This window comes from Cyprinodon variegatus, unplaced genomic scaffold (genome assembly GCF_000732505.1).
Source record: "Cyprinodon variegatus isolate N-32 unplaced genomic scaffold, C_variegatus-1.0 Scaffold643, whole genome shotgun sequence".
In the NCBI taxonomy this organism is placed as follows: domain Eukaryota; kingdom Metazoa; phylum Chordata; class Actinopteri; order Cyprinodontiformes; family Cyprinodontidae; genus Cyprinodon; species Cyprinodon variegatus.
Genome location: NW_015151096.1, coordinates 76994 through 94456, shown reverse-complemented (window position 1 = coordinate 94456; position 17463 = coordinate 76994). Strand labels below are relative to the sequence as shown.

The window sequence follows — 17463 nt, the reverse complement described above, 5'->3', positions numbered from 1 at the left end:
TAGAGATTGAATGAAGCGGGATGATGAAATTTGGTTCCCATGTTATCCAGCAGCCTAAACATATAGCAGCATAGATAGTTTATCCCGTGCTGTATTTTCTCTAATTATTTTGGATATGGTATAAGAAAGGTAGAGACACAGTAAGGCCAAGGCAGAGCTAAGGAGAAACCAAAGGAGTTTCATGACAGTTTAACAGCAGCCGAACACCAACAAACTTAAAGCTGAACACTAACATTTTCTCACTGCATTTATGTCAAACGGGGATATTGACTTGAAATTCACAGCAACCCAATTAATCTACATATCTAGGAAAAACAACAAATATGTTTATACATGTATTTATGAAATTATGCTTTTTTATGCATGATTGCATAAAATTGCATATAATTTTATGCATGTACATCTAGCATAGCGCTGCTACTCAATGCTACACGTACATGCAGAGTAAGTTCAGTTGGTGTCATGCTGAAAAATTTGTCCTTATTGAGATTGCCTTAGTTTATTTCATCCATGATTTTCTAGCTCTTCATATTCTGGTATGTTGTCTTTAAAATAATTTTTTTTAATGTTTCAAAATGGTTTTTCTTCACTAGTGAAGACATCAAGGTATAATGGAAGGAGTGCTCTTCTATGGTCTTGGATTACTTTTTTTAATTGCTGTTATTCTTATTATTTATGAATGTTACACTAAGAAACATGCTTCCTGTGTAATACCCTGGTTATAAGGCGCTGGTTTATTTCCTCTCAATTATGGAAAAAAGTCTCTGCTTCTGTCTCCTTGAACCCCAGTCGACCTCAGCAGATGGCCGCTCACACTGAGCCTGGTTCTGCTGGAAGTTTCTTCCTGTTAAAAGGGAGTTTTTCATCTCCACTGTCGCTATAAGCATGCTTAGTGTGAGGGATTGTATTTGAGTCAATGAGTCAATGCAATCAACTGGTTTTCCTTAGATAGAAAACTTTGTATCAATTTGACTGTATGATCTGGTTGAACTGAAAAGTGCCTTGAGATGACATGTGTTGTGAATTTGGTGCTATATAAATAAACTGAATTGAATTAAATACTGAATTGATTTGGAGAAATAATGACATGAAACTGATGTGTTCAGTACTGTACTTCTATATTGTAGCTGAATTTCAGAATGAAATAGTTGAAGCTTAAAGAAATTATTCACAGTACACATATAAGCAGCCATTAACAGCATAACTGAGGTAAAACCACTCTTATATGAATTGTTTTGAATTTTCAACAGACAGTGAGACCTCCAGAGACAAGCCTTAGGTGTCTTGTTTTGGATTACCTCGGTCTCTGCTTGGCTAATTAAGACAGGCTGAGTGTGTGTTAAAAACATGGACTAAATAAAGTAAGTTCTCCTGGAAATGTGGAGGATTTAAAGTCCTTATCTTAAAACATAATTGCGTCACAGTCATTGCAAAAGGCTTTCTCTTGATGGCAATTAAAAAAGCAAAGTAAATCAATGAGAGGTGGATGTTTGCAAATAGATCAACATTGGTGAACATTTAACTTCTAAATAATAAAAATACAAGCAACTTTAGTTTTGGAGAATTGTAATTCATTTTTTTATTTCAGAGATTAAATCATATTCAGTTCTCTACAACACTTGAACTATTATAGAGTACATGCTGCAGGGACTAAGAAACCAGATGCTTCTAAAGCCCAATGTACAGTAGGTGGTAGCTTATGGCGCCATGCTATGGGGCACTACTCCTTAAATCGAATTCCCCACAGCAGGTATTAATACAAAATCTGAGCTCCAAGGTAACTTCATTATATTCAGACACAATAGGTAAATTACATTATGGGGTCTCAGTGTTTAAAATTACTCACACAAAAGGAAGCAAATAAAATGAAAGCCAAGCTAATTACCCATTTCATAGTATGTTTGGCTCCCATGTTTTATATCCTCATTATCAGCTGGAGGAGACAAACCATTCAAGATAATGTTGCTAGATAAAATTTTATTACTGTCATGTTATTTTTTTTGTTTTCATGCCCATATTTGAGAATAATTTAGGAAAAGTAAATTTTACTCTTAACATGAACTTATATTCATCATACGTCACACATTTAAAAAGTGCATCTTGTCTGCCATTATTCCAAAAAACAGAGGTCTGTGTGATATTTTGATGATCAGGGTTTATTAGCTCAGCAATATGCAAATATAAGGATGGAACCTTAATGTATGCCCATAGTCATAGAGCCACATAAAAAATTACGAAATTTAGCTCATGTCAGGAGTCAGTATAGGATCCAGTACACTGTTTTCGAAGTTTGAGTGCATTAAAGCTTCATTGTAACACCATAATTTACTCCACTGTTACATTTTTAACCCAATTAGAATATCTCTGCATATCCCATGTAAGAGAACGGTGGAAAAGCACGCCTAATCAGGGAGACCATCGTTTCAGACTGACCGTTCAGATGGATCAGACATTTTATTTCAGCAGTGCAGGAAAATCGAAATGGAGGCCAGAACATTAGCTAAAGTTTCACAGGGTTAAAAATTATAAGGCAACCTTTCCTTGGTTGGTGGCTGTGTGTGTGGTATTCATTCACCTACAGGATCTGATGTGTTACTCTGCAGAGAGTGGGTAGAGGTGTCCCGTAGGTACTTAATATTGATCACAGCAGGCTCTGAGATTGGCAAATGCTGAAATCTCAGAGGTCTATATGTGGTTGCAAGTGTGCACATTTTCGTGAGCATGTGTGTATTTGACATACTGTGGAGCAGCCCTTGTGGTATGTTTTAACACTTTTTTGCTCACTACCTTCCAGCCTTTCCGCCTTCCCAGATGGTGCTTTTTTCTGTTAACTGTTGATTGTTTGGCAGTGAGTTACTCTGCCATTATGTTGCTTGGAAAATGGATCATTGAATTAGAACAGCTGCTGTTTTTCGGCTAAGATTGTTTTTGTAGTGATGCTTTTCATCTCAGAGGACCTAGGTTAGTGTAAATCCTTAAAAAGGATGAGTTACCTCAGTAAAGAAAAACAGATGTCGTGTTTGGCTTCAGTATATGTTGCTTTAAGAAAGACTCCTAAATAGGAAATGGGACTACAGAACATCTCCATACCTTGGAAATTCTAAATATAAACAAAATAAAAACAAACAATAAAACCTGTTCTTTGATTGTTTGTATTTTCTTCTGCAGCTTGGTCAGATTCTGCGCAGTCCTTTCATGAAATTCGTGGCTCATGCTGTCTCCTTCACCCTCTTCCTTGGCCTGCTGGTGGTCAATGCTTCAGACCGCTTTGAGGGGGTCAAGAACCTGCCAAACGAAACCATCACAGATCACCCACGACAGGTGTTCAGGGTCAAAACCACCCAGTTCTCATGGACAGAGATGTTGATCATGAAGTGGGTGTTGGGTGAGTGAAAATATGCACAAAAACACATTTTTGAAAAATATTTCATCTGTTACGAACTGCAATAGATTTTATTGGGATGTTCTTTGATTGACCATCAGAGCTCTTCCTTTGTTTCCTATAAGGTCTTGCAAGATCTTCTAAGTAGCTTGTAGCAGATGTACATCTTATGGCTTTATTTAAGCCATTTTTATAGATATTCCAGATCAGTGAAGCCCTGAGATGAGATCCTAGAAGATCCTCCATAGTTACAAGGAGCTTCTTTTCTGTTTTTCTTATTAATTCTCTTCTAGCCGGACCTGTTAGTGTATGAAGTGTTTGTTTTAGCAGGTATACCCTACTTTTATGGTGTTCATGGGGATGTTAAAAGTACCGTAGCTGTGTTCTTCTATCGTTATTACTTTGTTAAGCCCTTAATGTTTTAAAAGACTTTACATTCTTAAAAAATGTTTCAATGTAAAGTAATTCTGTATTGATTTGTGGAAGAAACACTTGTAAAGAGGTAAAAAAAAATACTAACCCTGATTTCAAAGGTCTAATAGCATACATTTATGTCTAAAGACTTAATCTAAACCTTATTTTTAAGTCTCTGAAAAAACTGTCAAAAGGCTCTCTTAAAACATTGCTTTCATCATTTATTTCCTTGTAAATAGCTACATGATAAAACGACTAAAAAACAATAAAATTGGGGGGGGAAGCTAAGATGATTAAAAAGGATAAACTACGTTGATGAGCAACCTGAGTTCCTGAAAGGAAACGACACAGAAGGCGTGGCTTAAGTTCACCAGATGAGTGCTACTGTATGAAGTATCTAGGCTGCGGCCATACACTCTTAAATCAATCTAAGGGGCTCCTGGCTGAAACAAATCATTCATAATAAACAACTTAGAGATGAGGGAAGGGAAATTGATTTTGAAAAAAAATAAAAAAAAAAATACAGCACATGAGGCCTTTTAGAAGAACTGAGTATATTTGTAAGGAAACTAAAACAATGTTTTGAAATAAATCTATCTATTTTGTAAATTTTAGGAACTTTAAGAGACATATGTTAATTGAGATAAGGTATCTTCTTGAAAGGCATCCTTTTTTAACAAGTATAGTTGTTTTTTTTCCATGGTCAGAAACTTTTTGCCTCGATTTCCTATGAGGTATAATCAAAGTTTCATACAGATAAACACCAACCAAGGCGATTAAAGCCCAGATTATAGTTTTACAACCAATTATATTTTTTCATCTTCCAAAGATCAAACAGAGGTTACCTCCTGTATGGATTCAGTGCCATCTTGACTTGCTGAAACACTTTTCATCCTCGGTCTTAATGATCAGCTTGAGGGAAAGTTACAGGTTGACCTGAGACTGTGTGCAGAGGAAATATACATAGAGCAAGGGAGAAGGAGAAATGAGGGAAAAGTCTGAAGTGGCCAAAGGGAAAAGATGAAAATGAAAGCGCAAGAATGAAGCGTGTGGCTCAAGACAAGACAGGCATGAGGAAGCAGGAAAATAGTGGTGGATGACAAAGACAAACTGAAAGGATACGTAGCCCCTGGCAATATCTGTCAGACCTCAGCTGCTTCCCATCTGCTGATATTCTTCCTCCCGTCCATTCACACTTAACGACATTATGTGTGTGGTTTGTCCATGCCGGTCCTCATATGGTCCTGCTTTTATTTGTTTATGTGTAATAACATCATTCTTCCTAGCTTTCCTGGTCATCTTTGGCAGCAGCTGTTTGTACTACTGTGTCACACAAATGTGTGTCTTTACACAGAGGCTTGTGGCTAAGTGGCTGAATAATTCTAATTGCAGCCATACTTTTCTATACCCAGTAAATGTAAAAGAGATGGTGCTGATCACAGCTTCCTTTTCCCTAGTCCATTTTCCCCTCCCTTGGCTCCATCTAGAGTGGGACCTAATGGGTTCACAGCAAACTGTTATGCTTTCTCATATGTTTGTTTACATACACCTGAGCATCAAATGGCATCTCTAAAGTGATTTAGTTGGCATGAAAAACCTTTGAAAGCAGCTTATTTACAATTTTGGGCTTTTTTACGTGTGTGCTTGCCTGAATTCATTGGATTTTTAATACAACTGACTGTAAAAAGCCTTATCACCCCATATATATAATTTTCTATTAATGTTCACTACAATATGTTCCTTATCTTTCAGGTATGATTTGGTCAGAATGTAAGGAGATTTGGAGTGACGGACCCAGGGAATATATCATGCACCTCTGGAATGTTCTGGACTTTGGCATGTTGTCCATCTTTGTGGCGTCCTTCACGGCACGCCTCATGGCCTTCCTGAAGGCATCCAAAGCACAGCAGTATGTGGATATGCATGTTCCAGATGAAGACCTCAGCAATGCCTCTCTGCCTGATGAAGTGGCTTATTTCACTTACGGTAAATATATATTGTCAGTAATAATATCAGCAATGTTTCTTTAATAAAGGAAACAGAAAATTCATTGTTTTAACAATGTCTTTAAAAAAAGGCTTATTTGATGCTATGATATGAAGATTTTAATTGTTTCTGTAGTTCTATGGTGTTGTTTCAGGTTGACTGCAAATTGGAAACTTCAGATCAGACACATGAAGAGAAACCTTAGCATTTTACTTGAAATGTTAGTCCAGTTTGCACCCGGCATTACCAAGCATATTTATGGATCTGATTACATGCAGACAGCTTTCGGCACATTATGCACACATCGGACCAAATGTAAAGCTATTGTCTTAAAGCAAATTGGTCCAGAGGCAAATTAGAAAAACGGTAATCTCTTTTTGCAGCGAAGGGAGAGTTGTCTGTTGCTATAGTTCCAGGAAATTATTTTAAATATTTCAAACACAGGCTTAGTTAAGCTTACAGCCTCTCAAGCACTCCCTGTTCCAAGGGAAATTGCTCTTTCTTCATTGCGCCTTGCCGTTTTCAGTATAAGCAGCTGCAAAGGCATGATGCAGTGAAGTTCCTTCACCTCTGATTTTTACAGCTGATCACTTTGCCTCATATTTTTTTAGAAAATGTAGTGAAATGAGCTGCAGAAAGAACATCCATTCTGTTATAACTGATTTTGCAGTATCTCTTTATTATCTTAAAAAGGTATGGGAGAGCAAAGATAGCATTTGTCTGTGTCTAAAAGGTAGGTATGCAGAAGCATATCCACATGATGGTTAAAATTAAGACAGTGACTCATAGTAGTTGGATTTTGGATGCTGCCAGATGTGTACCAAAACGTTTTTATTATAACAATTGTGCAAATAAATATGGATGTAACTAATGATCTAAATGCAGAACATGATATTGCAGGTTTTTCCTGAGACACATGGTGTGGCCTGATAATGACTGGATTAACAGTGATATCATTCACAGCTTAATATGATCCTATGGTGTAAACAATGGATACAAGGGAAAATATGATGTGCTTTTGTAAAAAAAAAAAAAGGAATGTATTTACCCTAACAGATTTATGGAGTGTAATCACCTGCTACAGTCTGCAGGTAATTGAATGTGCAGATCTGGACATAGAGATAAACCTCAGCAGTGCTTCCCCCATCTGGTTGGACTCTGTCATGACAGATAACTAAGCAGATGGAAATGTTTGTCCTGACAAGAAAGTAACAAACACAAAAAATATATATATTTTGCCCTCTGTTTAAATCAAGCTGAAGTATTTGTTCCTTCTGCATTAATTAATCTACACAGCAAACTTCCTGTGCTTCCCATCTCATCTTTACTGCTGGTCTACCTGTTGCCTGCTAAAAATATTTCATTTTCCATTTCTATGATGTCTGTTCTTTGTTTTATTCATTGGCATTTTGTTCCAAAACAAGGCTGATACTGTGCATTTAAGCAACAACGTACCCATTACTTCAGATCAACTGTACTTGCTGCAGCCAGAAACACTTTAAAAAGCAACCAAAGTGCACATGAGCATGAATGCTAAAAACAAACATTCTATCCTATTTCAACCAAGCCATTTTTAGCAGAAAAGTCATATGCCATTCCAGACCTTGTGGGAATACAGTGCTAAATATAGCAGCAAAGAGTCCCAATTATTTGGTTTTAAGGAATAAAAATATTTATTATCTTATAAACTTCTCATATTTAGCAATTCTCCAGGCCCTCTGTAGCAATTTTAAATGCTTTCATTTTATTTCAATCACTTTTGTTTTCAAATAGAACACTTATCAGGGCAATGTTGTTTTTATTTTGTTTGTTTTGACCTGACAAGCTCACAGGGAGAGAAAGTAGCAATTTAGTTTTATTAACATGAAGGAGTATAAGTTGGTGCTCATACTCCAGCAAATACTTTGGTGTTGAATGCAGGAGATGTGCTTGAGCTTTGGAGGTTTTTATTTGTACTTGACTCTATCCCCCTAATTTTGTTAACATACTAAAAAATATGTTTTTATGATGAGAAAGAGGAAAACTCAAGAAACTGCCCTAAGTCCTGTTAGGATAATTATCCTTATGAAGTGTTATTTAAAGAGTTTGTCCTGAGTGATGTCTTTTCAGAGAAAAGAACCGGAAAGATAGAGCATCAGGGTGCATACACAGAGCCTCTCATTAACAGTCCAATAAAAACATTTGAAAGCACTTTACAACCGCTTTAAGAAACTACAAAAAAAATGTTACTTTAAATAATTACAAGAAAGGTTTGTTCATTAATAGAAATATATAAATATATTGAAGGCTAATTCAACATACTTGCAGTCTTTTCCATTAGAACAAGTGTTTTTGCTTTTCTCTTTCAGCGAGGAACAAGTGGCGCCCCTCTGACCCTCAGATCATCTCTGAGGGTTTGTACGCCATTGCTGTGGTTCTGAGTTTCTCACGCATTGCCTACATCTTACCAGCCAATGAGAGCTTTGGCCCATTGCAGATCTCTCTGGGACGGACGGTCAAAGACATCTTTAAATTCATGGTCATCTTCATTATGGTGTTTGTGGCCTTCATGATTGGAATGTTCAACCTCTACTCTTACTACCTTGGGGCCAAATACAATCCTGCCTTTACCACGTGAGTTAACCCTTATATTTATGGAAAATGTGTATGACTGGGCGATCATGTGACGGACAGAAACAAGTTTATTGTTGTATTACTTTGAAATAGTATTTGCCCCTTACATATTCCTCTTGCTATGACTTGTCACTCTTATGTGTCATATCATCCAAAAAATTAATATTGGACAAGGATTACCAAGCAAATAAAAAACCAAGTTTTAGGATATGATTGCCTTAGAAAGGAAGATCTAAATTTACCTAGTCTTGCAGAAACAATGAATAAAAAAAAATTAAAAAGTCTGTCAACATTACATAACATAAAAAGGTTTTAACTTGCAGTACTTTCTAGAACATTAAATAAAAGGTTTACTAATAAAAGTTTTAAAAATGGATACAAAGTCATTCCTTACGCTTTGGGACTATTGCAAACCACGATTACAACAATGATCTAGTCATGGAGATACCAGTGTTCTCAGTAAGGGAATATTAGTTTAAATGGGGTGAACTTTCCCATTCTACCAAAGTTTCCTTTGAAAGCTCATTATTGGCCCATCTGGTAGGTCATGAAATATCCATGACATGCTTCACCTAAAGGTATATATTATGACATTGCCATCTTGCTGTTATGTTCAATAGGTTAATGATTAACTGGCCATAAAATGCAAATGTCCAAGCAGTAAGAGCAATATGATGGAGAGTGTGTACAGCAGAAACAAAACAGCTAATTGAAAATTATAATTTATGCTCTCCTGCTAAAGGCATTATGAAGTTATAAGTTACTGACTTCTTCACTAGCTATGTTCCTCTAAATGGTGATTATTATTTGCTGTTATACTTGTGGAATATATATGTGGAAAGGAGGCATTGAGTTAGAAAGGGGTGGGAAATGGGGGGTTGGGGTATGTTTGGAGATGGAGTGGAGATGGAGAGAGGCGTTGCTTATCATACATCTTGTTTTGGTCTGCAGACAGTGCTCAATAGTCCACCTAGTAGTGAAATTTACCAAATATTTTGCTTAGGTCAAATATGTTATGCTGAGCTCTGTGAAATGAATTCAAAGTGAATGATTTCCAAGGCCTGTGAGAATTTTATTTTAATAACACCATTTTATATCAGCCTAGATTTGCACAAATGGTGGCCCCAAGTGGAGCTGATTCAGATTTAAAGATGTTGCTCCTACATTTAAAGTGTGTTTCAGTTTCATCTCTTCAATATCATATCATCTTCTGCCTGCAGGTATCATTTTTTTTAATTGTCTGGAATAAAGACAAAGCCAGGAAGGTTGATTAATTTACGACTTTTAAACTGGCTGTTAGCAAGACTGATAGTGAGCTTTAAATGATCTTGATTTGCCCATATGTTTGTCCATCCCATAATCACTGTCTGTCATTTTGTTATGTTTATTCCTTAAAGGCAGCAAAGCAGTACACAATCTCAACATTAACTTTGTTCTCAAAAAATATTTATACAGGCAACATTTTCCAAATTATTTCAAAACCTTCTAACTTCATTTATTCTCCCTCATACCTTCCATAACTTGTTGTGTCTCCAATTGCTCTTTGTAGCAGAACAGCATTGCAGATGATGGATATTTGTTGTGAGGTATCAATGGGTGCTAACATGATTAGTAAGGCTCATCTGTGACAGAAGGTACCTTTTGACATTTTTATCTTTTGAAAGTAATTACTTATTTTCTCCAAGGCACCAGATATAGATTAAGACTAAACATACTTGGTTTTATGTAGAAAAGCTAAATCGTCTCATCTGAAGGAAATTCAAGTCTTTGATAAAAGGATGTTTGTTTTTATTGTTGGTATTTAAAGTGTTGGCATGAAGAATAAGTTTAGAGGGTTGTTTTTTTTTTTGTTTTTCTTAAAAAACCTTGATACCATCTTCTTATCCCTTGCTGCAGTCAAGCCATATTTTTTCACCTCTATTACCATAAAACACACTGTGTAGCTTACTGGCCATTGGATAGTAATGCGTTTCTGTCATGACATATTTATTCATTAAGAATAACAGTCATTGACTGGTAATTATAATGTTCTGAATATTGTTACAATGTTTCTTTGTTTCATTTATTTTAATTAGGAGAGAAACAAACAATTTACTGATTTACCAATAGTTTTGTTAGAAACATCCTAATGATGGTTTTTTACCCACTGACCAAATGAGCTCGAATAAAGTTTTTATAACTTAACATGAGATTGATGAGTTACTGCTTTAAAATTTCCAATCATATTAAAGATTTTTGCACATCAAGGGTAATAACAGACTTGGCCTTGATGCACTGGTCTTCTAGCTTTTCATGTACATTCTTATTTGTGTGTAAGCTGAGCCTGTAAACTAAAATGAGAAAAGTCTTATTATGGTGCTGCTGTAATCTTTCAGACTTTAACTTCAGCTTTTGCCCTTTACCTTTTATTTTTCTTTGTCATTTTTAGTAAAGAAGAAATTGTACTTCTTTTTTGTTTTTTGGTAAGTCTTTATTTTTATTTCATACAGCTGTGATTGGAAATTCCTAAAATACAATTTATTGTTTGGCTCCCTTTAATTCAACTCTGGTTGTGCAGCTGTTTCTCAACATGTTTTTAGTTGTTTGTTGTTTTTGTTCTTAGCTTTGCATGTTTTTTTTTTTTTTTTTTCCCCAGCTTTTATTGTCATTACACTGTCACAAGTACAGAGCAACGAAATTAACTCTCTGCATTTAACCCATCTCCTTGGGCAGCAGTGGGCTGCCATTGTGCGGTGCCCGGGGAGTAGTGTGGGGTTAATTCTTTGCTCAGGGAGCCAGCGTGGCAGTCTGTGGAAGTGGGTACACTCAGAACCTCAGGATTCCAAGCTCTATGCCCTAACAACTAGGCTGCCACTCTCCCATACTTATATGTTTGCATATAAGTAAGAATTATTTTTTAGTTTATTTAAATGAAAAGAAGCCTTGTCCTACTATACATCTTTGTACATCATTGCAATATTTTATGTTTAAATTGCTACAAAAAATCAAAGTTGGGTCAAAATCCAGATGGGATTGATACATATATCTTATTTTAGATATGTCCTCCAACATCCTTTAGCTATTACACTAGTTACATACAAATTAAAAATGATTCCAAAGTATCTGACTTGATTAAACTTTACAGTCACACGTACTTAATGGAGCATTTGAAGTATTTTGTATTCTCATTCTGACTTATAACTTTGCTGTACTGAGAAGACATTTGTACAATAGCTTCTCTGCCAACCCTCAGCAATGGAAGCTCTGGGTTCTGCTTGGCTTTCCACATACAGCAACATATCCAGGCAGTTTGATGAGTAGACCTGCAGAGCAGAGGGCTAACTGACAGTAGCACACACAGACAAGCAGAAACAAGGTCTAATGGAGTTGAAATTGAGTGTCAAAGAGTTCGTGTCTACAGACCAACGTCTGACATTAATGAAGACTTCTCACAAAGCCAAGAACAAGCACTGCACAGATCTACAGTAAAAACTGTAGCATCCATTCTCCTTGTTTTAGACTTTTATCATTTGAGAAGGATTTTGAATTTTTCATGAGGAGAACCGAGTTTGTGCATTAGCTACATTAGTAAGTATGTCTGTATTTCTCCTGCTGACTCAATATTGTGATATCTAATCAATGGCATGCACTACCTGGACGAGATGCAGATTATCAGACAGAAATTGCTGTTTCCTGTTTCACCACTAGGGGTCACTATGGTACTGAAGCTCACCCAGTCGGCTTGTGGGTGTCAGAACAAAAATACAGACACAATAGTGCAGAGAAAGCAAAATAGACATATTTGAACTATATATACACTACTGGGCTATAAATCTAACCTGAAGATGAGTAGCCAGATCTCAAAGGTTTTTGGGGGAGGTTTTTGTCTATAATAATTCAGTACTTAGTAAGAGTAGTATATCAATGAAGTGTTAATAACAGTAGTGCAACAGCTGCACAGCAATGTCAAATTCAGCTCCTTTGTCCTTTGTTCCAATGCAAAGAAGCATTTCCCAGTGCCATGTTTTATAAGCCTGTGTGCGTGTGTGGTTTCATTTTGTGTGACGTCAGATATCTGAAAGGGCATGTTTGATGGAGGGAGGGAGAAAAGCCCAGTCTGATAGCTCTCATTCATACAGGGGGGTGCCAGGTGGAGGAGGTAATGATACCCCAGGAGGGACAGCTGGAGCTGGATGTTGCAGTGAAGAAGGTGGTGGAGAAGAAGGCTAGATTAGCGTAAAGGAGTGAGGCTGTCTGGCGTACACTAATTTTTACCTTAACCGACACATTCGCGCACCCTAATAAAAACTCAATCATGAACACACAGCTTGATTGCACTTAATGAAGACTGAAACCTCCCGTACCTCAAAACTAGGAAACACTGAGGTCTGACACTACAAATCAAAGACTTGAAAGTCTACAAATCAGATGCTCTTTGTTGAGAGTTCATACACTTAAGTAGGTGCAGATTTGTTCTTACTGTTCTGAAGTATTTATTTTTATTCCAGATTAAGCAGTTGTCTATTTGTGTAAAGAACACAAGATGAACAGATAGAGATAATTATTTGGTCAGTGCTTGTGTATTACTGGACCAGTCTTTATCTTCTGGCCGTGGTATATGACTATACAGTATGGCAGAGACCAAGAACCTGTTATTATGGTGAAAAGGGCTGTAGATATAAAAAAAAAAAAAAATTAATACTGCAATAAAGTAAAACTGAGGAAATATGAGAATAAATGCAGAAAAACCACAGGGTGCAAGAAAGTAAGCCGACAAAGTCAATTAGAAAGAGAGAGGAAGATGGAGGGAGATGGAAGGGATGAAGGATGGGAGAACCACAGGGAGCGATGCAGAGGAGGATGTTTTTGGCTTGGCTCTTTGTTCAGGCAAAATGCAGGAGACCTGCCAGAATATGTAGACAAAGGAAGAAGAAGAAGAAGAAGAGCAGAGAGGGAAGAAGAGAGGATGAGAGAAGGTCATGCAGGCTGAGCAACAGCCGTACATCCTCACAGGATTAGCACAGATTTAAGCACAAGCATTTTGAAAGGTGGGAAGAAATCAGCATGAGTACCGAGTGTGTTTATCGCCAGCTGATTTTGAGGGTGTATTTTCTCTTGTAACATTTATTGTGACACAAGGTATTATTTGAATTTAACTTGGTTGAGTATTTCCACAAGTTTCAGTTTAATAAATGCATTCTTTGGCTGATATTGATGAAAAAACAGACAAGATTAAATTCTAATCTTTGAAAGGACTTTGGTCCTTTAATGTTTTACCATTTAGCAGACAGGTTTGCCTGATAAACATGCTCATAAGTGTTGGTATTAATCATCTCATGGTTTATTTGGCCAAAAATTAGGTTAGTTTTTCTACAAGAAGGTGAGCTTCCATCCCAGATGCAAATGTTTTGCATAAAAATCTTCCCTACAGCAAGATGCTTTCACCATCATGTGTCACAATGAAGAGTGGTGTGCTCAGGGTGATATGCAATGATAATTTTCTGCTTCCTGTAGCTTTTTGCATTTTAAGCCAAAAACCTCTGATTTTGTGTCATCCGACCAGAAAACCTTGTTTCAAATGTTTGGTATGTTCCCTTTAAATTGTAGCTCCTGTGTCTTTTAACTTTGGCTACATCTTGATAATTATCCATAATGGGAAGAATGGAGGAATCTACCAATTATTTAATGTTTATTTTTATAAATAATAAAATAAATTCAAACCAATAAACTGTAAAAAATAAAAAAAATAAAACATTCCTACCAGTAATTTTTTCAAAATATTGGTGGGTTTATGTTTGTTGTAAAATTTCTCAACATAGTAACTATTTCTTTTATATTCCTTCTTAGATTTCACCAGTTAGATATTACATTCTTCAAGCCTCAGATTTTGATTCTCACCTTGACTTCAGCTGTTGCCCTCAAAAACACTAGTTCCATCTCAATGAAGCATAAAATGATAACAGGTGCCACAGCACATCATGCACATTAGGTACATAACACCTCTGTGTGTTGGGTTGTGTCTTTGTCTCATAGATGCTTTGTCATTTTTTATAAAAGATAGGCAAAATGGTAAAGGGGATGCTAAGAAACTACAATAAAAAAAAAACTAGATAGCTGAAAGTAGTTTAAGCAAAGTTGACAGACATGGATAGAGTTCTCTTAGTTTCTTTCGAATATGGATAAACAGATTGAAGTCACTAAGCAGGATTCTCTCAATCTAAATGTAGTTTGGGTGTATTTAGGTTTATTTTTTCAAACAAGATCATATTCTTTAAGTTTAAAAAATAAATGTATTTTGGCCACATTTTCCTGGTTTCATTCACCTACCAGTTTTCATGGATGGATGGTAGCCAATCTAGCTCTTTTTATCTAGCAGCAGCTTCTCTAACCTTTCTTAAATATCTGATAAAAAAGAAAAGTCCTGATGTTAAATTACAAACTAGACTTTTTTTTTTACAAAAATGATGCCTGCATACTATGGCGATCCCAGATGGCAATAGGTTGCACCACTCCTCCCTTTTTATTATGTTTTTGTTGGTCTTTTATCTGTCTATTTTTTTCTTCTTTGTCCTTTCCTTTGTGGGTTTCTATCCCTGATTGCTAACCTGGTGCAGCTGTTGCTCAGCTCCTCATTACTTCTCTGTTTATTCTCTCTGGGCTTTTCTTCACTTTTGTCCACAACACTGTGCACACCAGTAGGATCTGAAGTCTGACAGCCTTTCTGCTTACCTGCAAGGTTCTTCCCACAGACCTAACTGCCAATCCATCATCATCTCTCCCCGCTTTGTAGCTACTCCTGCATTTTCTGAAAAGAATCAACATTCTCCATTCTGCCTGTGTCTACCGTTCAATGTCCTTCAGGCAGAATGACCACTTAAGAGTTCCCTTCAAACACTTCATTCAAGTCACTCTACCTGTGCTTCACATTTTATAAAATTCAACTAATCATTTAAGGTTTTTTATCCACAGCTCATATTAATAAGCAGGCATCATATGTCCTGATCAGTCACCTAAATTAATCCACTTTAATCTGCTTTGACTCTTTATGCTCTAGACTGTCATTAGACTTTTAAAAAAAAAAAGGTTATATGCATTCATTAGGTGATAAATTTGGCTTTTATTATTACTGATTTATTGTTATTGATCGGTAAAAGTTGGTAACTCTAAACTGACTTTAAAACAGATTGGAATTTTTAGTTTGACTCCTCCTTTTCAGGTAAATTCTTAACCCAATCTGACCCACACAGAGAATCTCTTCACCTGACCATCCCAGAACCCCAGATCCATCTGAGTTATCTGCCATTATCTTGACCTGCTGTCTTTTTCTAGCAGTTAATGAAGTCATAGAAGAGATTATTATTGGAATTTTAGCAGCAACCATAAACTCCTGGTCCTCAGGATGGTTTTAATTTCCATTAATAAGTAAAAGAAGACCCCTTTTTCATTCTAATGGTTAGAATATCTGAACAAGTAACCTATTGGGATGAAATACTGATTTCCCATCTGCAATTGTTAATTCCCAATTTTTTTAATTTTCATTTTCCCCAAACTATAATTTAATTACCATATCTGCCATATTTGGCTGATTTACACCTTTGAGGGATCCTATAAATTGTTTTGTGTTTGCTTACATTAAACCTGAAAAATCAAAGCACTGTTCCTTATATTCTTGGGTTAAGTTTTTTAATGAGGAAGGGGAGACAAATTCAGACACTGTCATGACTCAGAATAGAGGGCCCAGTGTTCGAGGCAAGACAGACAGTGGGATGATTCAAATGCGTTTATTTAAAACATGGATGATCAGAGTAGCAGCAGCTAGGCCGTCTATCACATGAAACTCTGTAAAAGGAAACACAGGTTAGTGACCAGGTAAATCTAACGGGGGATGATATGAATGTGTGAGTCAGGAACCTGGTTTGACAGTTCAGCCCGTGTCTTGAGAACAAGGTAGGATCTAGGTGGTCGGCAGTGATTAGAAACCAGGCAGATTTAGACAGGTGATTGGAATGAGTAATTAAGCCAGTCATAAGTGCCAAGATAATGACAGACACTTCTAAAGTATGACCAGGGTAGGTGCTCACCTCCTGTTTAACATAATGTTTCTTTAAACCAGCCAGCATTTTTGTCTGCCCTGAAAGGAATTTTGACCATTATATAGCATACTTAATTAATCTCCACAAGAATATTTTGTTACTTTAGTTTATTAGACATTCATTTCATCAATGACTGGAAAGAAGAGAGGTTGTAGTCAAAGAGGAAGGCCTCTCCCAGAATCTGAAGAGGCTTCGGGCATGGACTCTGAGTGAACCATGTTGTCTAGCTCTATTGTCACTGCTGCCACACAGCTACATACGGCCATAACCTTTATGGAGAGGATTTCTATATGCGTCCAAGGTCTTGAATGGTCTGGTTTGGCGACCAGCCAATTTGCTCAGGCTTTTTGCTCCCTACAGTATAAAATTGGGCGAATAGCAGCCAAATGTGATGAGAATTATCTCTTCCAAATCTGAGGTCATGGTTCTTGACCGGAAAAGGTGACTTGTCTTCTTGAGTTTGGAGGAGGGTTTATGATTCAAGTGAAGGAGTTCAAGTATCCTGGGATCATTTTCATGAATGAGGGGTGGGTGAAGCATATTATCAATAGAATATAATGCAGATGCAACACCACTTGTTGTGAAGAAAGTTGAGTGAATAGGCAAAACTCTTGTTTTAGGGATTGATCTACATTCCTACCCTCACCTATGGTCATGAAATCTGAATCCTGACTGAAAGAACAAGATCAAGGATATAGGTGGCTGACATTAGCTTTTTCCACAGGGTGGCTAGGCGCTCCCTTAAAGATAGTGTGAGGAGCTTGCTCATTTGTTTGGAGTAGAGCCGCTCTCCTCCACAGGGAGAGGAGCCAGCTGAGGTGGCTTGGACATCTTTTTCAAATATCCCCTAGATGCCCAGATAAAGTGGAAGACGACAAGTATGAGCATACATATCTATAGTACTTGTTTTTTGCTTCTTTCCCTTCCATTACTAAAGTAAAGAGCAAGAACCAATTCAAAAGTTTAACTTAAAAAAGTTAAAAACCTCCTTTATAT

At 36.7% G+C, this 17463-nt stretch overlaps 1 protein-coding gene across 1 annotated transcript in view; it reads left to right on the top strand.

Annotated features, from left to right (window-relative positions):
* The window catches only part of LOC107096698 (short transient receptor potential channel 7-like), a 74585-nt gene that overhangs the window by 28053 nt on the left and 29069 nt on the right, over positions 1 to 17463 (top strand). The window contains exons 5-7 of the mRNA XM_015393462.1: positions 3169 to 3385; positions 5549 to 5782; positions 8131 to 8395. Of these exons, the coding sequence (XP_015248948.1) occupies positions 3169 to 3385; positions 5549 to 5782; positions 8131 to 8395 (716 nt within the window). The remainder of the gene's footprint in view (positions 1 to 3168; positions 3386 to 5548; positions 5783 to 8130; positions 8396 to 17463) is intronic.